General features: G+C 43.5%; 2 protein-coding genes across 5 annotated transcripts in view; both read right to left on the bottom strand.

The window, feature by feature from the left end:
• Positions 1-23719, bottom strand: part of RPL4 (ribosomal protein L4) — a 342845-nt gene that overhangs the window by 64511 nt on the left and 254615 nt on the right. The window lies entirely within an intron of this gene.
• The window catches only part of MEGF11 (multiple EGF like domains 11), a 254555-nt gene that overhangs the window by 59829 nt on the left and 171007 nt on the right, over positions 1-23719 (bottom strand). For all 4 annotated transcript variants that reach the window (XR_007778325.1, XM_050978234.1, XM_030228390.2 and 1 more), the window contains 2 exons: positions 22810-23022; positions 15280-15454 (listed from right to left, as the gene is read on the bottom strand). Coding sequence is in view for 3 of the 4 variants with exons in the window: in XM_050978234.1 (XP_050834191.1) it covers positions 15280-15454; positions 22810-23022 (388 nt within the window). In the remaining variant the exon portion in view is untranslated. The remainder of the gene's footprint in view (positions 1-15279; positions 15455-22809; positions 23023-23719) is intronic.

Below are 23719 nucleotides of genomic sequence, written 5' to 3'. Positions count from 1 at the left end.
AGGGTATCCCAGACCATAAAGAGAGTCAATAACCCAAAAAGAGAGTTAATAACCCAGCAACGGTCAACAACATCCAGCAAAGTTTGCACCCACACCTGGTCTGTCACAAAGTTTGCTATTTAAGGATGTGAAATTAAGGATTTCAGAAGTAGCTGCAATCTACAGGAATGCAATTCCCTTGGAGGGCTGAAGTCTGGTTCCACTGAACTCAATGGCAAAACAGAAAATCAATTTTCAAGGCTTCCGCAATGCAGAAGAGGAACAGGATGTTATTGAACCTGGCCTCAAGTTTGCATGACAAAGACCTGGGTGACAGCTTTGCTCTGGAGGCTTAATCTGCCGAGGTGCTGAAATTCCTCAACTCCCACAGGTTACTGGGGGCGACTGACAGCGCTGAAAGGAAAAATATTGCAACCTTTGGTAATCTGCAGTGGGACTCCAGCTAATCAGAGATTTCTAAGACCCCATCTGATCCCTCCCTCGCCCCCTCCTCGCCAGGCTGGGCAGGTGAATCAGAGGTGCAGCCCCTGGCAGCAGCCCAGGGATGCTCCACGCTCGGTGCCCAGAGCACTGAGTGGAAAGGAGGGCACGGTGCAGAGGCTCCTGTGTGTGCTGATCCTGATCCTGCTGTTTGTACCTGAGGCCTGTGTGTCCAGATAAGCTGATCAGTATGGATTTAGCACCTCCAAATGTACATTTCTGTGTACACACAGCACGTGGGACACCGGTGTGCTGGGACATGGTGTCTGTGCACTGATGCAGATCACAGACACACTCCTCTATATTTACTTATTTAATTGTGACATTTACAATTAACCCAAAGTGGTTCTCCACAAACATTCCCTCAAGGTAAACATATGGTATCCAGCAACACAAACTGTCAGAACAAACTAATTTCCTTAATGGTGTTCAGTGGAAATTGCTGTGCTCTTCATCAGTGGATCAGCAGCAGGGGGAAACTTTGTACTTGCACCGGGCTTGTCCTCCACCCTGGACTCCAACAATTTATTCATGACCTTACTACACAGCATCTTTAGTTTTCCAGACATAATGATGTCCTCTGGCAGAATTCCTCTCCCCTCTGGGTGTCACTAATTACTCCCTGCAGAGGCTATTATTGGTGCTAATGAAAAAATGCAGCAAAACCTTGGGGAAGGCTCCTGTGCCAAGTGTTCCGTGTGCAGGTGATTGCTGTGACTGAGCACTGACAAAAGTTCCTTTGCCCACCTTGTAACATGATGTGATGGAGCTGTGCTGGGCTTTGATACACATCTAAAAGGACAAAATGAAACCACCAGTGATCTGATTCAATCTCCTTTTCCCTGTGCCCTTTTCACGGGAAAGACAGGGGAAGGCAGAAAGGATGGGAAAGAGTTTTCCTAGCCTTAAAAAAGTGACTTTACAGCTCATGACTCATCCAAAGACAGAACCATTGGCAGCCTGAATGCCAGAGTCTTTCATGAAATCATCAACCCCTCCAAGAGCCATCTGCAAAGCTTTCCCCAGTCTGCACCCCCGTGACACTGCAGTTCTCTCAGCTAAACACGGAGATGCCAAGCACGGATCCCTTTGGGAATGAGCAGAACTTCCCCTTGGCTTCCAATAACCTTACAGGGATTTACAAAGCTTTACAAATGGATGTCAGCATTTTATTTCACCTCTGAATTTGTGCTAATATGCTAATTCATACAGTAAATTTCACAGTAAATGCCAAGTCCAGAATTACTCAGGCTGATACTAATTCTTAAATTTGATGATGGATCAGAAGTATTCAGCAGAACATGCATACAAACAAAATGGAAACTTCATTTGTTATAAAGAGAGAGTAAGCAAAATATTATAAATAATGTCAATTTTAAGTACCTACAGTACTTTATTAGATACAATTTAATTTTACTTTACTGATCATAGTCTTTGCTAGCAAAGCTCTGAGCTCTGAGTGAGTGGGGAGTAACTGTAGTTGATAACAACTACCACAAAGTAACTGTAGTTGTTATTTTCCAAACTGTACAAAATCTGGTTAAATTTCATGTATTCCATTTTTATAAACCCAAATATATTTGCTGTGGCCTGTTACAGGCATAACTCACATTACTCCCTCATAGAGGCCACAGAAGATCCAGGACCATTTGTTCTCATTTCTGGCCTCTCAGTCCCCAGAACCTCTCACTCCTGCCTGGTTGTTCTGTTTCCCACTGCACAGCCTCAGAATTGATCTGACATGCACTAACAGCATATTTGGGTTACTTTTATTTAAAAAAAAAAAAACAAACCCAAACAAAACCCAACGAGTACTCACTCCTTGGTCGCTGGGCTAGAATGGGTTTCAGAGCAACAATTATCCATCCATCCTCCCAGAAGGGACCTTTCCCAACCCATTGCCCAGGCACCTTGGGAATCATTTGTCACAGCTCAGGAGAGCCTTTGGATAGGATTTGGCTGCCTGGGGAGTAATTTGAACCCATCAAGATGGGAGAACTTGTGCAGCACTCCAGTCTGGGCACTGTGTATGTGAAAACTGGAATTAACTGGACAGGGCTCATGGTTTCCAGCCCAGCAAATCCCAGCTGTGCTGGATTTTTGTGGAGGATGTAAGGATCTGTGCATCTCAGGAGTCAGGCACTGCCTGTTGGCTTGGGGTCCTCTCACACTGGAAATTCATCTTTTCCAGTGGAGGGTGCACAGAATCTCACCACTCTCCTGCCCTCCAGCAGCTTGGCTCCAATGTGCTCCATCCAGCCAAAAGGAACAATGCCCTGGCACAGTAAAACTGATGAATAAAAGCAGCAAATCCTGGCTTTGGGAGGGCTTTTTCCCCTCCATGAAATCCAGTGAAAACAAACACAAATAAAACCTTCATTAAAAAAATTGGATTTTGCATACTAAAAGCCAGGAAACCTGGGCTGGATTTCTGTCAGCAAGCATTATAATCCCCCTCACCACCAGGGAACAGTTTTCTAGTTTGCACTAAAACTATGCCCAGTACCAGTCAGTTATCTGCAATTAAAAAATCCATTCCTACAGTACCAGTTACCTAAACATGGTCATTAAAAAATGGAAAGAGAATTCAATAAAGAAAGCAGGCAAGAAATCTCACCCTCCCTCCCTCTTCCTGTAAATCAGGGCAGCACTTGCTGGCAAAAAAAAAAATCTAGACTGACTTTACAACACTTGAATATCTGCCTGGTTTAGTATTTAGGCTTAACTGCAGAGGCCTTTAGTGTCAGCAAGGCAATGAATACAGCATCATATAATTAAATGTATTCAGAAGGAAAGTAGTGAGGAGAGTACAAAAGATGATCATCAACCTCTGAACAAGAATATTTTTTTATGCAGTCAGCACTTTTCACCTAATAGAATATCACAAAACACATTTATCCAGGAGGGACCTCTCCAAACTCAGGGAATTGGATTTAGACTGGGTAAACCAGGTAGATTATCAAGGCAGGTAAATCATGGCTGTACCAGAGGGATTTCTCATGTCTAATGTGGGGCCAGCTGGGAAACCAGGTCCTCTCTAGTTAGAGCAATTGAAACCTGGAATTTAAACCTGGAATAAGGCCACTGCAGATTTATACAGGTGAGGCAGGGAGTAAACTCTCAGCATATTTTAAACTTAACTCTGGGGAAGCTGTAAAGAGTCAAACATCTGTGGGGATCATTGCTCTCACTACAAGCAGCTTTGATCAGCTGCTGTTTTAAAATGCTCCAAAATACATGGCCAGATCACAATTAAATATCCTCAAAAGTAAAATGGCCCAGTCATCCTGTGCATTATTTCAAGTTAGTGGGAGTTATTTGCATCCCTGAGAAGCACATCTCTGGCACATCTCTGTGATGTGCCCAACAAGTTGCTCATGTTCATACTGGGGGTGGAAGGTGGCTAAATATCAAAATACCAAACCCCAGTCCTTGAATACACTGGTAAAGATTAAAAACCCCTGGTTTCTGGTCTTTTTTAAAATGAAGGCATCAAAATCTGAGTTTCCACTGTGGCAAAGGAAAGATTTTGACACATTGTGTGCAGTTCCATCATTTCCTTCCCCAGATTTGGGCAGAGCAGATCAGTGGCTAAAGGAGCCTTTTGGAAATACAGATTAGCATGTCAGTGCCAGGCAGTGACCTTCAAAGTGGGAGTGCAGAGCTGCCTGTCGATTCTGCCCCAGCTATTTAATGGAAATACCTTTGCCTGGAAACTGGGGATGTTTCTGGTCTACCCACACAGCCTGAGTGTCACAGTCCAAGATCCACCCTGTAAAACAGCTGTGGCCACCTTTTTTGCAATAATAAATGTGGGTTCTGGCTGTCAAGTCTGAACAGTTCTGCAAAAAGGACATCAGCTAAAACAGGAAATAAATGGCATCATTTATACCTTCAGCCTCTATGATGTTTTCTGGCAAGAAAATCCACAGTTTAATTATAAATACAAGGAGAAGAAACATCTTTATCTGTTTGCTTCAAACCCACTGCCTGATTTTTAATTGGGAAACTTCTTATACTGTCATAAGTAGAAAAATGCATTCCTTCTTCCCCTTCCCCCGTGGAGTGAGAGACCTCTCACATCCCTACCCTCAGTGACCCCTTCTCTAAGCAAAATCATCCCACTGTTATTCCCATTTTATGGGAGCCATTTCACAACTTAATTACGCATTCTGTGAAAAGCACTCTCTTTGTTTTTAACCTGCTGTGCAATCATTTAATTGGCTGGCCCTTGTTCCTGGGTTATTAGAAATAGTAAATAACCATTCCTTGTTCCTGTTCTGTGCTCCATCCCCAGCTCCACAGATCTCCAGCGTGTCCCTCCTCAGCCATCTGTTTTTGGAGCCGAGTTCCGCTCACGGAGTGACTCTCTATAGAAACCATTCCATGGAAAGGATGAACTTTGTCACCATCTCCATTCTATCCTTTGTGAGCAGGAATCAGCCGAGCTGGGTGCAGTAATTTGAGACTTGGATATATTATGGATTTACACAATACCAAAAAAATGCCTTTTCCATCCTGTTTTATTCTCATCCTGATCACTCTAACTATTCTGTCAGGCACTCTGGATTCCTTTGAGTTTTTCAGACTCATTGAGGGGTTGAGTTTTTCAGAAAACTACCCACAGTGATTGCCTGATCTCTTTCCCTGAATAGCAGGAATTAAATTAGAACTCATTTTTTGTGTATTTACTTAACATTATTTTCCCATCATCTATTACTCTACATTGTTAAATACTGAATTTCAACATACCCAGTCATTCAGGAACAGGAATCCTTCCCCAAATTTCCTACTGCCTTGACAATCTAAATATTTTTGCATTATTTGCAAACTTTCTTTTAGACTTCTTCCACAGCTGTATTGTGCAATTAAGGACAATGTCCAAGCACAGCTTCAAACCAGTCCATGAGTGCACACCTGACCTCGTGTCCACACCCCAAAGGACTGAGTCCAGGAGGAGCTAAAAGTGCTGGCAACAGCAGGAATTCTCCACTGGCCCCTTGCTATGAGCACTGGGGCCATGGAAGTAGCAATCTGGATGGAAAACACAAAGGAACAGGGTTGCTGCTGCAAACAGCTGTGATGGACCTTGGTGCTGAGGATCCACAGCTGAGAGGATCAAAACCAAAAACCAGCATGTAAAAAGGAAAAGATGTCAAGTCTAAGCTAATGGGTTTTGTGATATCATTCTGAAAAGCTGGTAAATAACCAGGTGACCACACACAGGCAGATAAGAGAGATCCCCTTCCAACTCTCTTTTGATTTAGATTCCTAAATCAAAACCCTATGGTAAAAGTTTGAGATCTGGTAAAATTGCAGTTGCTTTTTGGCATAAGAAAACAAAATCAGGATTTTTCATTTCTACATGTCTGATTGTGAAAGACATAGTCTTTGACACTACAGTTGCACAGAAAATAAAATGCAAAACTAACCTATAACTTAAATCCTGTCCTTAGGAGGTTTTAATGAAGTCAGTTTGCAATTTGAGCCACCAGGAGAGTCAGCTACCAACACTTTCATGCACAGAACCATAGATAGTGTGGATAAAGATATATACATTTGGAAGCCTAACAGATGAAAGGAGGCACTGCTATTGGCAAGCAGTTCATCCCTCTGCAAAATTCAGATCAAATATCTCAGTCTGAGCAGAATATTGAGCTCCACTGGCTCTGAATGAGGCTACAGGAAGAGAAATGCAATTTGACACAGCCACATTGCCAATTAAGGATAAAACACATGAAATATGTCAACTAGCAACAAAGGCAGAGGCTTTCAGGCTTTCTGTACCAAGTTGGTTCCTTTGGACCCACTTAGGAAAACTCTGGAGTTATTCGGGTAAATAAAACTGCAGCAGAGCCCAGTAAAAGTAAATACAAGAAGAAAGAGAAGACCTGGGACTTGCTCAGAGTTCTTATCAAATTATAAACTCTGTGTGTGAGTGAATACCTTCTCATTAGTGGAGGCAGACACTGAGGCAAACCCCCTTCTTGTGTACCTGGGACAATCCCACTGAAGGCAGCAGTTGTGTTCAGGTAAACTTGGGCTGGCAAAGCAGAATTTGAACTGTCACAGACAATTTCTGGAGCTTGTGCATTGACAAGAGAGTGAGCAGAGAAAAATGAAATTGAATAACTCATAAAAGGCTCTGAAAAGTTCCACTGAATCCAAAGAAAGGGCTGCAGTTTGCACAGCTGAGAGGAGCCACTGTGTCCTGTGCATTCAGTGACCTTGTTAAACACTGTGGTACAGCAGCTCACCTGCTCTAAAACATCCCCCAAATGCCCTGAGGAGGGAGCAGAGCCTTTGTTCCTGCATCTGCAGCCCAGTGCTGACAGGGCACTGCAGGGTCTGGAGGGCACAGGGCACTGCAGGCTCTGGGATGGCACAGGGCACTGCAGGCTCTGGGATGGCACAGGGCACTGCAGGCTCTGGGATGGCACAGGGCACTGCAGGCTCTGGGAGGGCACAGGGCACTGCAGGCTCCAGAGTGCTGTGGCTCCCACAGAAATCCCTAATTGGTCCAGAGGAGCTCAGGGGAGAACAGCAGCAGGCCTGACTGACAGCACTGATATGAAAACCTCTATAAAACTGATCTAAAACCCTGATATCAAAATCAATAGGGGAGCGGCTTGGTCTGAAAGCCTGGAATACTCAGGTGGCCTCCCATAATGATCTTCCCTGTTGGCACTGGAATGGAGATTATCTCCTCCTGTAATTCAGCAGAGCCAGGAGAATACATTTGTCAGTAGTTCCTGAAATCCTGGCTTAGCCCACATCCAGCTCCCTTGCACTGAGGTGGTGTCCACTGTTCCTTGAACAACGTGTGGCAGTGTCACCTCAGAGCTGGACTGAATTTCCTACTTCTCTGCCATTTGGGAAAGGTGCAGGACAAACTGGGTGGCTCATGAGGAGTGCTGCTCCAAAAGCTCTCAGTACCTGTGCTCTTTGTCCCCAGAAAAAGCCCTACAGGGACCTTGAGATGGATCACACAGCCACGTCTCCAGGCTTGACCTGAAGCAATGGTTTGTGAAGGGAAAATGGTAAAAAGGCTCAATGTGCCAGCAAATTTGCTGGTGGCTGCTGATGGAAATGGGGATTGTGATGTACACACTGATCCACAGGGAGCTGGACTGAGACCAAGTCATTCCATGCAGGGCACTGCACAGCCAAGGGAAGATCATTCTCAGTCTGTACTGATCACACTGAGTAGTTTTGGGATGAAACATTTTGTAGTCTGTTATTAGCCCAAGGACTACAAAAAAATCAAAGCACAGCCACTGCATACACACAAATATGTTCTTTTGTATGCACTGAGAAGTGGGTAAGAAAATTCAGATGCCATCAGTGAAAAGGGACATCAAGATGTGATTCAGAGGCAGTTTTCATCTGCTCTGTGACAATTCAAAAATCTTGGTAAGTGCAAATGGTCTGTGATCAGCTCTATTTATGTGGAAAATGTACCAAAACATTGTGTGTGAGATGTTTTGATTTCTGTTTGTAAACTCACACCTTCTAACTTGCAGCCCAGATGACAGGAAAACTTCTGTCCAATGGGAAAGTTTCAGTTCCTTCATTTAAAAAACATTTTCCCAGCTCACTCTTGGGCTGTGTGGAACAGAGAGGCTTTGTTGCCTGCTTGAGATCCATTTCCTGTTCCACATCCACTTGTGAAGTAATTTGTAAGCTTTAAAGAACAATCAGCTGAGCTGTCAGACTTATCTCTATCTGGAAGATACCAGAAAATGCAAATTCAGAGGAGAGTGCATTCCTCAGAGACCAAAACCAGGAAAGAGGGATATGGGATGCAGCCATAGTTAGTGCAAGGGGCCTGGTTTTGTTGTTCTGGCTGACTGATTTTTATCTTTATTCACCTTTTAAATACCAGGTGAATATAATTTTTGGCTTCCATCATGGTTTCCCACGGCACAGCTACATCTTCAAATTTTTAAGGTTACTTTAGCTGAATTTCCCATATCTCTGCCTTTCACATCACCTCCAGACCTAAAACTGACACTGATATCTGTTATCAAAGAGACTGCATTTCCTTCTTGCTGGCTTTGACAAAAAGAGCCTCTCAAAGCTGCTCAGAGCACTCTGAATCTGCCAGGTCTCTTTGGGGACTCTTCAGGTGCATCTCACTGCTCTCGGTATCCGAGCAGGGAGTTCCCTTTTGAGCAGCTCCTGGGATCACCAGGACAGTCCTGCTGGCTTGGTCCTTCCCCTGTCTATGTCTCTTTACTTCAGGGATGGCTGAGAAATTACTCAGGGCTACAGTGGGATACTCCCAAACTCCTTAAAATTAACTCTGCTAGGAACTTTTGGATAACTGAGGTGAAACAAAGGAAAAAACCAATAACCATGAAAGAGTTCAAAGGCTGGGAGAATTGGAATCAGTTTCTTCTATGTCTTGACTTAATATTCAACTTTTGCTCAGGAAAAACCCTTTTTTTTTTTCAGGGAATGTGGTCCATGGTACTTTGAACCTGGTTATGCAGTCAGGGGATTAAGTGAGTCTGAGGTCCCTGAGCCCACCTGAGGGTTCATGGCCAGGTAAAGCATCAAAGGAGGCCTGACAGCCTTACTGCAGCAGGGCAGGAGAGGCTCTCGTAGCAAACAAGGCTCCTGTAGCTCCACAACTTCTAAGATAACTTGTTTTACTTTTATTATCAATTAATAATTCATGCCCTGCCAGCTGCAGGCCACACTCAGACCCACCTGCACAGAGAGGGTGCCTGTCCTCGTCACCTCTGCCTCTGCTCCTCGCCCTTCTCTGTGGGTTTGAGGTGCTGGGTCATGGACACAAATGGGAAACCAGAGAGGAGAAAATGCATCTTCCCCCTGCACCCGGCTAATTCATGAATCCAGACCCTGCAAACCATTCCTGTTGCCTGTGATACTCCAGTTAATTGGACAACTGCTGTGCCAGGAAACCTCTCCCCCACCTACAGCAAGTAAAATTTATACTGGTGGCTGGTAACAAGAACATCTTGATAAAATGGTTGAATTTATTTTATACCTAGAAATGAAAAGAGCTCTTAACAAAGGGGGGTAACTGATATGCTCTGTAAATCAAGGATAAAAGGACACAGGCTCTATTGAAGATTTTTTCCCCTCGTCTTTTCTTTTTAAACCTTTTGATGAGGTGCCCTGTTGCTCTGCGATGAGCTTCCACTGAAGTACTTTTGGAATTATCTCAAAGAGAAATGGATCATTTAAATGAGTTAAAGCCCCCAAACCAGATCCTCTATCACCAGCCTTACGTTCATTTTTTATATTAAGAATTTTGTGAAATTTATAAAATAATTTTACTACCGAACCATGGGCTTATAATACAAAGAAGTCTCATCCATTTTTTCCCTGCTTCCTTGTGAAGTGGTGAAGAATGATACATTTAGAATAAAGATGAAAGTTGGTATGTAGAAAAGAGGGAATACTCTGATAAATTTGTACTTTGTGTTTAGAAAACACCTACAGGCAATGATGCTTCCAATTTCTCCAGACCTGCCTGGGACTTGGGTCCTTCAGGGAAAATTCAATTGAAGATAAGGTGCTCATCTCTATTTACTCTGTTTTTTCTTTTAGACAACAGAGAGAATTTTAAAGGTGTAGGACAGGAGAACAGGCTTCCACTTTTCTTAATATAAAGATTGTTTTTTCTCTCCTGTATGTTTTTTTCCAGGGAACAAGAGATATGGTATGTGCCAGAAGGAAGCCTGCTAGGGCTGGAATATTCAACAGATTGGACCTCTAAGTGTTTATGACCTCTAAAGGACCATAATCATGGTCCTTCTCATTCTGTGGAACAGTAAAGTGGTCATTTTACTCAGTGAGTAGGCACAGAGCAGGCTAAGACTGGTCTGAGTCTGTGTGTGGGTGTTTGTACTGACCAAGAGATTATCCATTGCAAAATTTGGTGTGCATTTGCTGTGCATTTGAATAGCTTTACAGCACTATAATTTATACTTATTTTTACTAAGTGCTCAAGCTACTGTTCATTGTGTGCTACAAGGGCTGACTTTTACTCAATGTGCAGGTAGGTTGTAAAGTTTTACTCTGATGTAAACCCTGGGAACAATTTGTACCCCTGTGGTAGGGAAAGCATTATGTTGAGAAATTCAGGCATGCCAGACAAAATTATGGACTTACAGACCCAAATGAAGCCTGTGTTTCAGTACTTAAGGGCCCAGGTTCCCACTGAGCCCAGCCAGAGATCCATACACATAAGCACCTCTAGGAGGATAAATTTGAAAGGCATTAATTGTGCTTTTAAAATGCAATTTTGATACAATGCAAACAGAAGATGCAAATAGCTATAGATGCACAGCACTGGGATAAATCTTGGAAAGCTTTAGGGAATCCAAGAGCCATTCCAAAAGCTGAAAACTTTTCTACTAAGAGATCACTGCTGCAGTTTCCATCCTTTGCAGCATGTGACTGGCTTGTGTGGGATCTACAAATACAGTGAAGAAACAGAGAAATGTCAAAATGGATTCTTTCATTTTGGTGATGAAGTGCTTGCTCTGCTTGCCAGCACGCAGGGTTCAATAAAAGCAGACAGGTCTTCAAAAAATAGCAGCATAAATAGATGAACTCTTTAAAGTAATAGAAGTTCTGTCATCTGGATGTGAAATATAGACCTAAGTGCCCCTCGAAGTAAAAGCTGACCACACAGAGAAGTGTTAAAAGTTTTCTCAGAGAGTCTTGGGCTGAGGAATGTTTTAACTACATCTCTCCTTGCCACAACACACAGAATGGAAGCATTTGAAGTTAAACCCATTTTTCAAAAGAAGAAAACAAAGCATCCATAAAGAAACAAAGGCATAGCAAGGGATGAGGTCTCTAGATAGCCACTGCTTTCAGGGAAGCTGCAATTAGCTGTGCAGTGGAGAAGGTGAGGTTACTTGTAGCTAAATAGCATTTATAATGATTTCAGCAGCTCAAATGCTGATAGGTACGTGCAGGGGGTTGGTTTCAAGATTTCCTTGTGAGACACAAGGTCAGGATTCCTGTGGTCTCCTGTCATATTTAATTCATATCCTCTGGCCTTCTCCACCACGTTTATTGAATTACAGGAATAAAATTCAATGAACCAAAAACAAAAGAAGAGGGAGAGGACATGGCAAGTCCCTCTTTCTTTTATGTCCCTCCTGCACACCTGAGTTCAGTGGACTTATAGGAGAACATGCTGGAGCAGAATTTGAAAGGAGGGGGAGGTACAAGTTAGTACAACCCCTCTCACCATCTCATAATTGCATCCAGATAATTTATTGCAAGCAGCAGCCATTTCCACATGGGAATGAGGATCCAATTTCTACCACTCAAGACTCTCCCCTGGTGCTTTTTAGGGCTGATCTGTGCACTCCCTGTGTGTGTTTGCCAGGTTCCTTCTGGTCACAAACGAGATGGCAGCAGAAGAGCTTTACAAAACCATTCTTCAGAAGAGCATTCTGGCAATTCATCACTTCAGTGCTAAGAGGAAACCCTCAAATATGTTAAAAGTCCCAGTTGGAGGGAAGTGCCCTCTTGGTGTGCTTGTAATGATGATTCCCTGCAATCATCTGAGTTAAACTGATACAGCCTTTACCCTCCTTTACAAGTGGGATGCAGGAAGCAAAACATTCCCAACAGGCCTGTGGAGCACTGGGGAGTAGGTCTGTGATTTTGGGGGGGATTTTATTGTGTCTCCTCTACCATTATCCTGTTCTCATTGCCCTGTGTGCTGCCTCCAAGAACTGCCTGGTTTGGGCTGTGGATCCCTCAGTCACATCCATACCCAGCTCTGCACAGTGGTTCAGAACCTGCAGAGGTAACACAGAGCCATCCCCCCAGGGGATTACAGCAGCACCTCACACAAACACTCTGATACCCAATAACAGCTTCACCACATTGTCATTTGGGTTTGGAGCCAGATATATGCAAATATGACTGCTGAGTCTCACCCAAAACATTCACAGAAAAAATAAGACAGAAGATGTTTTGAAACTCTATCCTAAACTGCAAGCTCACCACTATTTAGCTTGTGCATTTTAATTTTTGGAAATGTCACAGCTAATAAATAATGTATTTTCTTTAAGCTACCATATACATTTTTATTTTACAACTTGAATCTTCTTAAATTTCCAACAATTAAGTGCTCTGCTCACGTACATGGCAGCCTATGGGATGGCTGCCTTTTCACTTAATACATTTAATAAAGGTGACCAGATGCTTTGTGTTTTTAATGGCTTGTTCTGCATCCCAACAAAATGTCCCTGTTTTGGCTGCGAGAGCAGATGATTCATTCTGAAACCCAGCCCAGCTGCCCTGACACAGGCAGGGTGAGTTAAAAACCCACCATCTGTGCTGGAGGAGTGCTTTGTCAGGAAAACACTGTCCTTCCTTGGGCACGGCATTTTCCAGGCAGCCAGTAATCCCAAAGTCCTGTGGGTCCAACCCCTCTGCCTTTGCAGATAAATTCAGCAGATATATCCCATCTCCCACCATTTTTCCTTCCTTTCTCCTCAGACTGCTCTGCCCTAGGGTCATGTGTACATCAAACATTGCTGTAAAATGTAAGATGCTGCTCCCAGTTTTATTCTTTACAATTATGTGGCAAAATTCCTGCCTGTGTGGCTGCCTCAGCCAAGGCTCATACTCAAAAAAGCAAGAGGGATTCATTTCTGGCTTTTGTGAATAATTAGCTGTGCCCAGCTCAGCGTTAGCAGCACTGCACTGCCAGCTCTGCCAGAGGACACATCCTGAGCTCGACTCGCCCCATTCCAGGGCAAAGCTCGACCTCCAGGCAAAGCTCCCGGGCTGCCTCAGCAAGAGCCAGGCAGGAATAACTGAAGGGAAAGCCTGGCTTGGAGTGTGTCATTGGGGTAAGGCACTTCCAGCCTGGTTCTGGCCCCACAACCTTTTCCAGCTCCCTCCTCTCTGCCTGGAGCATCCTGGCAGGGTAATGCCCCAGGGTGGGAGGGGAAGGTTCCCAGCAACTTTTCTGCACAGCCTGTGTTCTGCAGCACTTGAAAGAACCATTGCAGCTCATCTGGCATGCACACGAATGACAAATATGCTTCAGAGGCAATAAATTAGCAATTTCAAGGCTTTACTTCCCCTCATGGACTAATTGCCAGAGATTATAGTATATTATGTGAGAGCAATGATACTAATGCCTAAATATGCTTCAGTGATTATAGAGCTATCCTCAATAACCAAGCTGTTTAAATGTCAATGCAAGAAAGCTCTTTATTATGAGATTAAATATTATTTTGAAGCAATGCAATAGGAACTTCCCAGGCTTTCTGCCTCCACTAATGCTGCCTTAGGGCAATGTATATTGGACAAGGTATGATTTTTTAAAATGTGTACAGTAAAGGGTCCCTAAATGCTTTTGTGCTGCAGATTTGGACAGCATTCCTAATAAGAAGGAGGATCTTGGCATCTTTTTATTTTGTAGCTGTTACTAACATGCTGCTGCCTGTATCCTTCCTCTACTTGTGTATCAACTATAGTATAAAGAAGATCAATTATTGTTTTCTGTTTGTGGAGTTGGGAATCAAACCTCAAAGACCTTTTCTTTCCCCCCACCCCATCTCTAAGTCCCATTATCTTGCACAGATGCTTTTGATTCCAGCCTCTCACACCTAAATAAATCTGTTAATACCTGGCATTGTGACAACCCCTGGAAATCAGTGCAAGCTCCAGCTTTCAGGTTCAGCTGCTGACACGAGGCAGAGAACAAAACTGTCTTTGAGCCATAGCTCCAATTGCACAGCTCTGCAAATGCCAGTTGGGGATCACAAGCTCAGGTGTGGAATTAGAAGGTAGAGAGGCAAAAAAAGTCTTTGGCTACCTACTAATCTCATACAGGACCTCCCCAGAATCTGTCCCAGCTGTGCAGCCTGCCCCTTGATTTCTAGTGAATGTAGTAATTATAATTCATAATTGTTATAATAGTATAGAAAACACAGATAGGCCTGTGGGGACAGATTATGCAGAATGAAGGACAGAGAAAGCCAACTTTTTGTGAAGTTTGGTGGAATTCTCTCTTTAAAGTATTTTTTTTTTTCCTTTAGGAAGTATTGCTTCCTAAACACAGCCTGCATTTCTCCTCTGTGGTGTGCTCCTGAAGGGGAGGAGTTTCATTTACAGATAACCAGGGAACTTACTGGCAAGAATTCCATTCTGCCCAGCCTTAGCAGTACTGGACACCTGGATCCATGTCCCAATACTTTCTGCTGCAGCCTGGCAATGGTAATCTGAAGTTTTGATGTTTGCATCTTGGCTGGTTTCTTCAGCCATTTTACATTTCAACTATAAAATGCAATGCTTGTTTACCTCAGAATGTCTGAAGCTCTTTCTGATGCTCGGTAAAAGACACCTGCCACACAGGCTCAGAAAAGACACAAATTGCTCTATCATTTGTAACATTTTAAAATATCTTAATCTATTAAAATCACAGTGTGACTGACAAGGAACATGCTGAATGGCCATGAGAATTCATTCTCTGCTCTTCCAGGCAGACAATAATCTGACACCTTTTTTGTTATGTCTTGACTTAGAATATACTATGGGAAACCATATCTTTATCTTTATCTTTCTAACAGTAATAAAGTTAGAACAGAGATGTTAACTAAACAACCAGCAGCCCCAGATTGACACTGCCCAAAGGACAGCGATGTGGACTTAGCACAGGATGGGTGAAAATGACTCACCTTCGGCTGCTTTGATGCAAATATTATTGCAAATCAGATGAAACCCCTCTTTGATTTTTGCAGCCACTTTCTGAAAGCCCTCCCCACGCCCAGCCCCACTCACCATGAAGCCTGGGGCGCAGATGCAGCTGCCAGTGATGCTGTCACAGTCGGCCCCGTTGTGGCAGGGACAGGGCACCTGGCAGCCCTCGCCGTAGTAGCCCACGGGACACGTCTCGTTGCAGTAGAGCCCAGCCCAGCCAGCCTTGCAGCTGCACTCCCCAGACAGAGGATGGCAACTAGTGAAGAGACAGAGGTTAATGAGATGAGGGCAGGAAGGAAAAACACAGCCCAGAACATGTCACACTAAGAGCAGGACAAGCCTGGAAACTCTCTACAGTGGTGGATAAGAGCAGCTGTAAAATTTGGGATGTGAACGGAGAATCTGGTGCTAAATAGCCCAGAATTTCCAAACACCTGGGAATTGCCACAGCACTGGGTAGTTTACACCTTGAAGTTTATGCATTTCCATTCTCAGATCAGTGTGACTTGGATTACTGCTATCAACCACACCATTAATCCTTACAAGCTGTCGACAGGTATGTGCTGCACTATTTGGCTGTAATGCAGCCAGCTAAAGGTGTTCAGGGATAGAAGTTCCAGTGGGTGGAGGAAGGCAATCAAGAGAGCTGTGAAGATAAACCTGAGTTTAAGGGCACAGTATTTCTTATTCTATTCTATTCTATTCTATTCTATTCTATTCTATTCTATTCTATTCTATTCTATTCTATTCTATTCTATTCTATTCTATTCTATTCTATTCTATTCTATTCCATTCCATTCCATTCCATTCCATTCCATTCCATTCCATCCATCCCATCCCATCCCATCCCATCCCATCCCACTGTCATTTGTGTTTTAAAGGCGAGTGCCACCACAGCAGAACTTTCCAGCAGGCACAGGTAGAAAGGAAGGTGCTTTGGAAGGGAAAACTTTCCTTGGAAGTAGAGTTTTGCTGGGAATATTCAGCCTGAGTGACCAGAACTGATCAGCACCTGAAGCCTTGGGATTTACTCAGGACAGGAGTTAACAGGAGCCCTGGGACTAAGTCACAGCTGTGCAGGGAAATGAGTCAAGTTCCTTTTTGCTGCATAATGAACAACATTAATCCTCTGGCTTTCATTTCTATTCAGTCAATTCCACACTGTTGTGAGAGCACATGGAGAGAAAAGGAGAAAGGAGAACTGAGCCCCAAAGAGGGGACAATGCCTGGTCCTTCTGCATCCCTAGGTGGAACACTCACTCCTCTGTTCCTCCTGCCTGAAACTGTTTATCTTTCTTGGGCATTTTTCCTCCTCGAGGTTTTCTCTGGGCACCACCTTCCCACAGCAGGAGGCTGGGGCTGGGAGAGGAGAAGGAAGGCTGGAGATGGGTAAACTCCTGGTTTGAAGGGATGGAGGTTCCTGGGGGATGTTATCTGAGGCCAGCTGGGAGTGTGAGGCTTCACCTGAGAGCTCAGCATGTTCTGTGGCCTCTGCACCTCAGCACTGCACAGTAATGGCACTGTGCAGTCCTCAGTGAGAGAGATGAGAAATAATATTGCCAGAAATCTTGTTTTCTTTACTCTCAGAACAAGAATAGACTTCTGCAAGGTGGCATCTCTCTCTGGGCCTGTCTCCTGGTTTTTTTGCATCCAAGAAACAACTTCTTTTTCTTTATGATTATTTATTGTTACAGTTTAAGACTGCAGACATGACTGAATGGGTTTCTTTACACCTATAAAATTAATATTGTATATGTTAATTTTCAAGGTAACCTCGTAAAATGTAATTTCCAACTATGTTTCAGGCAATTTCTGTTAGAAGAGGTTGGTCATATAGTGTTGCAACTAAAAAGGATCAAATTTTCTGAGTGTCAAATGTTTCATCATAAATAGTGTTTTACTGACTAATTAAAACAATTCATCAGCATAACAAACTACCATCCATGACAAAGCAGTCCCTGAAATTATGGATTTCACAAAGCACCTCTTAACATTCAGATGAAAATCACAAAAGCTCATGTTTCCCCCCTGTGTCTATTAATCATTACCTAATAGGAGCAGAAAACTCAACATTAAAGAATGATTTTGAAATGAATTTTGTGTTGCTCTCTTTCCACTACTACTACTACAACATGTATCATGTGTTTCCATGAGAACTGCATCTGGTGGGTAAATTAAAGATTTCCAAGGTAATATATGACCAGGGCAGTTTGAACCAGACTGTGACAATTCAGCAGAAAATACTCAGAATTTTCACTCTGAGGTTGGCTCCCCCATCAGCATGGGCAGCTTTTTTGCACGAGATACAAGCAATGTATTAAGGGCTAAAACTCATCCTGATGTGCACTAAAACAAGAATCAAAACCAAACAGGCTTTCCAGAAGAATCTGCTGGAGACAGGGAACTTGGACTCCAAAACAAAGGCCAGTAGAAGTTTGAGGGCAGATTCTGACCCACCAAAGCTTTGTCCACATTTCATGGGACTGTGAGCCAGAAAAATCCAATGCAGATGTTTGTGGCCCTCCATCCACATAATCTTCCCACTGAAGGAAGGATAATTTTGTTATCAGTTTGAGCAGATCAGGGTTTTGTTTTTCTCCTAACTCCAAAGCACTTGTTTGACAATGCAGGTGCCTGATGCAGTGTTAACTTCAGGAGGGCTGAGATTGAGATGCTTTCCCAAACTGCACCAGGCAGCTGTTCTCTTCCCAGTCCTGCAGGGAATCTTGCCCACCTAACTGACTCTTCTGCCTTCATTTTCCCCATTTCTAAAATGATGTCTTTCTCCCTTTGGAAACCCTTTCAAGATCTGCAGCTGGTATCACTAAATAGTACAAAGTTTTTACAGTAATTTTTTTTTTCTCTGGTTTGTATGAACTAATCCCCTAATTAAAGTGAGCACAGTTACATACTAAATATATTGCAGCTTATGATGTAGGAATAGTGTGTGTGTGTGTTAGGAAGGTTTCTCTTCTACTGGCATTTTATACAACCACATTCTGGTCAAATTATGAACCTAGAGATAGAACAGAGCCAAGAAATTCATCTATCACCCATCCAAACACCCATGGATCCAGACTGCCCAATGAATTAAATGCTATTTGGACTGAAGCTGAAATGTTTGAGGCAGAATAAAGCTTGAATAGGAAACTCAGCTAGAATTTTTTATAAATATCTGTATAATTCCTCCCCTCCTGCTTTGAGTGCACCTTCCCAGGCCACATGTCCATCTAAGATTTTGCCAGCAGGGGTCACAGTGCATGTGAGGCATTTCTCCAGCACCCAAACCCCTGAAATTAATGAACAATTCCTCTGCAGAAGGATCACTGAAGGATGGCTGAGAGAATGGGAGGGTTCCAAAAGGATCCCAAAGGCAAACCCACCAACATCTGTTTTCCAGCCCTTGCTGGGAGCAGTGAGAGAACCTCACACTCTTCAAAGAGTTTGGCAGTGTTATCCTTCATAGTTTGCATTGAATCTTAACAACTTTTATTTCTTCAACTCTCCTGCATTGCAGGAAGAAGCAGAGTAGAAACCAGGAGTGAACACAAGCAGCCAAGTGTTCCTGTGGCTCCAGGCCAAGCAGAGGTGGATCAGAGCTGTCCACACACACATCAGGGCTGACAAGGAAAGGGTTCCAGGGCTCCTGCTGCACTTTGAAAGCTACTGTGCAATCCCTGGCTTTTGAGCCACCTTTACAGCAATAAAAAATTTATTTTAAAAAAATTATCAGCTGAACTGAAAAGCATAAGGGCATTTTTGACCTTTTAAATTTTTTAAGCATCTAATTTTGAGGAAATCTGAGGAAAGCAGGTAAATTTCTCAAGGCAAATAAGAAGTGTTTTAGACAGCACAGTCTGTTCCAAATTCTGAATTTTTTCTCCACACATCTTTCAGCCAAAGCAACACCTTCCCAGTGAATTATCTGATTTTCTGTTTATACAGCAGCACCAGTCCTCTCATTTTCACTATCAGCAGCCTAATCCTTATTTTACAGGATTTTCTGCTTTATGGTGTCCACACTACATCCAGTCTCCTTTACTAAAATGCCTCTTGCTTTAAAGCAGTGGCCATAGTGAGGCTGCAGGGCTGCTCCTTCAGCCCAGCACATCCTCAGAGCCAGCCTTGTCCAGCACATTATTGACTCAGACCAAGGCAGAACTTCATGGAAGCTCCATGGGGTTTGGTCCTCCCCATCTTGCTGGTGTTGAGGCAGTAACTGGAGCCTCTGGAGATCTGCCCATTCCATTGCCTTTGTCCCAGTGGCTTCCTTCCTTCTCACATCTCTGACCTGGGAAAGACATTACCAGGGGCACATGGCTCCCCAGGCTGGCTCCACACCAGTGCTCAGGAAGGGAGGGTGCCCAGGACTACTCCAGCTGTTCATTTCCCTCCCTGCCTGACAGAAGAACAAGCCAGGATTATTCCCTTCCAGCTATTGTAGGCTGTCTCAACATGGACATTTTGCAGAGGGGAGTTTTTTACAGGTGTATCCTTTCCTGTGGAAGGACAGTCCAAGTCACCACCTCATTCTAAATCACCTAATTGTGGGGCTGTTCAAAGTCCTGTACAAAGTGCCTTTCAGTGTGCTTTGATGCAGAAATTATTGGATGGTGTCCTTCAGTCATTACCATGCTGGAGGTTAGACTAGATGATCACTCTGATCTCTTCAGACATTAAAATAGATAGATCTATGAAAATGGAAAAGCTGATTGTGTATTTCCTACTGTTCCTCCTCAGCTACTCCTCAAAGCCCTCAGAACTTTCCCTTCCAGTCAAATCTCCAATAACCAGATCAAACGAGACAAATCCAGAGACAGGAGTTTCCTTCACCTTCTACAGGTGTTTAATAATTATCCTCCACACTTGGGGACCACAACAAGTAACCAAGAGCTTAAACTGCTCCTGGGGAAAATAGATGGCTGTGGGTAAATGAGTCACTTTGGAATAGCCCAGTTTCAATATGAACAAACCCTCAGGGAAGAATGGGAAGAGGTGGGTGGGAAGAGAAGTGCACTGTATGGGACTGGTTAAACAATCAGCACAAAGATTTGTTCAGAATTTGGAGTGCTTTTGGAAAAGGTCATTTTCCACCAACTCTGACGCTCCTTGGCTCAGCAATTGGCAGCACTCTGCAGAGCTGGTGGAAAAGTGGAGAGCTGAAATCCCATGGATGAATGAAAGAACATTTACTGACCTACAGCTTGCTGGTATCTCTTTGTTCCATAACAGCAGTGATAAGATGTAGGAAAAAGGGAGATTTTATCAACAGAGAGACCAGACTCATTTATTAAGGCACCAGAGATTCCATCTCAGCGGAGCATGCTGCAAAGGACACTGAGAGAGCAGTGTTGGGAGGGAAGGAATAAAATGTTCCCATCAGCAAGCAGGCACAGGCAGGGTGTGTAGGAATGACCACATGCCCAGAAAAGAGCTGGGATAGGATTCAATCCTCTCAATCCTCCTCCTTTCTGTGCTCTCTCAAACCTCTCTGAGACCTCTTCTTTTCTCACAGCTGGAAGGTGCAAGTCTGTTCTTTCAGGAAAGATCCTCTGGCAAACTCACAGAGCACCTCCCAGGTAGTTCTGAGTAACACAGTGAATTCTTTCACCCTCCAACCCCCAGTCCTACCCCACCTAAAAGACTCTTAATGAATTGAGCTGAGAAACTGCAGCCAAGCTCAGCCTTGCTGTGGCCTGCAGTCCTTCCACTCTATTTCTACCTTTATAGAAACAAACAGGTTTCTGCAGGCTCAGGAGGGGTGAAGACACAAGTGTCAGCTGCTGACCATGAGCATATTCTCACCCTCCTGTACACCTGAATTAAATTTTACACTGAGGAGCAATTCAGCTTGGATTTAGCACAGGTGCTGCAGTGATGTGACATGTAGGAATTTATCCCTCAGCTCACTCTGCAATAATTCCTGAGGCATCCCCCATCTTCAGTACAACACAGCACTAACCTTTTGTGTATAATGTGCAGTTCTTGCCTCAGGGATGGTATTTTTGCAGTGATTTCATGATACACAACATAATCAGAAGCGATGGGAGACTCTTGTACAGAGCTCCCTGGGAGCCTCAAACCCTTTGGATCCTGGCTGTCAAACCCAATTGTGCTGGAGCTCTCTTGCTGCACAGGAGTTGTATCACCAATTACAAGTTTTAAATAATCCATTGTGAGCTCTGACTTTCAGTTAAGCAAAACCTCACCACTCACAGCTGAATTCACAAGGAAAAATCACCTGTTTATTTCCAAGACTGAGACAAATAGGGTCTATCTCAAGATTTGCCTCAAGTGTTTGTGTGTGTATCTGTGTGTGCACACAAATGAGGTGCCATTTCTTGCATACATAATTGAGTGTGTTTTTATTTTAAGAGCAGCAAGATGGCAAGGTGGGTTTGTCAGCATCAGCAGGACAGTCAGGTCCCCACCTGTCTGGTTCCAAATTGGAGAATGTCTATCAAGGGCATTTTTGCTTGGGCATCAATTATTATCTCCACCTCCCCCTGAAGCCTACACAGCCCTAAATTGGCTCTGCCTGCTGAACAGCAATGGGCAGAGAAAGGAGGGAATCCAGTGGGAGCTGAGGGCTCAGCACTGGGCAGGTGAGGAAATGTGGCTCCAGAACATCAGACAGCTCAGGCCAGGGGGTTTGGCTGTCCAGGCTCCCTTTACTGCAAGACAGGGAGTGAGGATTCTCTGAAGAGCAATTCCAGTAAACAAGGCAAGGAGCTACTTAAGGTAACAAAGAGGATAATAGGGAAGAGTCTTAAATTCTTCCTTCTTTTCAAGATTTGGAAAACTTATTCAAGCCTGCAATGGAAAAGTAAATTCAAAGTGCTCAAGTCTGTTTGTGGCTCTGTCTCAGAGTAAAGAGAACCTCAAGAATCAGATCTTTAAAAAAGAAAAAAAGGGAATAAAACATCAAACTCTGACCTTTTAAGTGAGGCTCATTCCATTGTAGGTATAATTCCCTGATATTTATTTTCCTGAGTATTTTCCTCATACACAAAGAGAATGAAAAACAAAAATGGGCTCACGTGAGGAGTCTATTTTGACAATGTCAACCATGTTACAGTTCCACAGACTGACTCAGGGATATTGATTGCAGTCTATTTATACATCGGCCTCAAGTGTTTCCAACAAGGTAATTTGCCATGAGACATCAGCTGAAGCAAATTAGCTTTCATGTTGAAAGTCCCCTTGCTGTCTATAGATCTAACAAGCAAACCCATGTCATAAAAAAGAGGGAAAGCGATGGATCTGAGTAAATACATCTCTATTTTTTAAACTTTATTGGGTTATTATCCACACATATGAGCATCATCTGGTGGTTCTTACACCTAGAGGATTTACAGGATAAAGCTGTCTGTCAGGCTGTTTCAGGTGTTACCAGAACTGTAAATAGATCCATGCTTAGTGTCTGGCTGGACTGATGTTTATGGTTCCAAACCCGAGGTTGTTTAAATCAAAATTTTGCAAACCAGAGAAACTCTCTGTGTTTGTACTTCAAACTACAGAGAAAAGGACAGTAGGTGTAGTTAGCTGGATTTTTTCCCAATGCTTTTATTGTACCAGTCCCTGCACTAGAATACTGCATGATGTACATACCTGAGGGTGTTGGTAATATTGCAGGGGCATCTCTTGTTGCACTTGAGGCCATAGAACCCTTCAGGACACATTCTTTCCTGGCAGTGGATGCCTTTGAAGCCAGGGTCACAGATGCAGGCCCCGTTGACGTGGTAGCACTTGGCCCCGTTCTGGCAGGCGCAGGTCTGCGCGCACTGGAAGCCGTAGGTGCCGATGGGACACTCCTCCTGGCACCTGCCATGGCACAGGACATGGGACCAGTTACATCCACAATCTCAGCAGGACATTGTTTTACACAGGAACCTCTTTGGTAATGAACTAAACACCAACCAGAGCAATCCCTGCTCATTTATTGAAGTGACAGTGAACCGATGGTGTCACTGCAGTGCTGGGGTACCTTGGGTGTGCAAATTGCTGCTGAGGGGAACTGCAGTCATCTGTGCCCAATTATATCCTGCTAAATTTGCATCAGTTCATGCTACCTTCATTCACAAAATGCATTCTCCTTTCCTGGACCTTGACAATTGTGTTCATCAATTGTAAGAAACTGATAGGCACTAAAATATTTTATTATAAAACCCCTCACCTGTTTGACTTCTCTTTCTCACAGGACCATGCACCTCCATTGAATGGCCAGTGAGGAGGGATAAAAGGCAAAGTGTATTTAGCAATATTGAGCAAAATGTTCTCCAGCAACGCTTTAGTTTCACTTGCCCTCTTTGTTGATACTGCATCAGTTTTATACCAACGAGGAGAAATGAAACCCCTTTGTGTTTTGAGTGTGTTCTGAGTAACTAAAAGCTTAAATCTGCTTTTCTTCTCCTCCTCCAGGGTAGCTCAGTAGTATAAAATGTCCATAAAAAACACTTTCATGCTCCTTAGTGGAGAATCTTCTTAAAATTTCCCAACGTTTTTAATATTTGATGCACAC

Source organism: Serinus canaria, chromosome 10 (assembly GCF_022539315.1).
Source record: "Serinus canaria isolate serCan28SL12 chromosome 10, serCan2020, whole genome shotgun sequence".
In the NCBI taxonomy this organism is placed as follows: domain Eukaryota; kingdom Metazoa; phylum Chordata; class Aves; order Passeriformes; family Fringillidae; genus Serinus; species Serinus canaria.
Note: the sequence above shows the minus strand (reverse complement) of the source record. Positions and strands in the feature narration are given on the sequence as shown.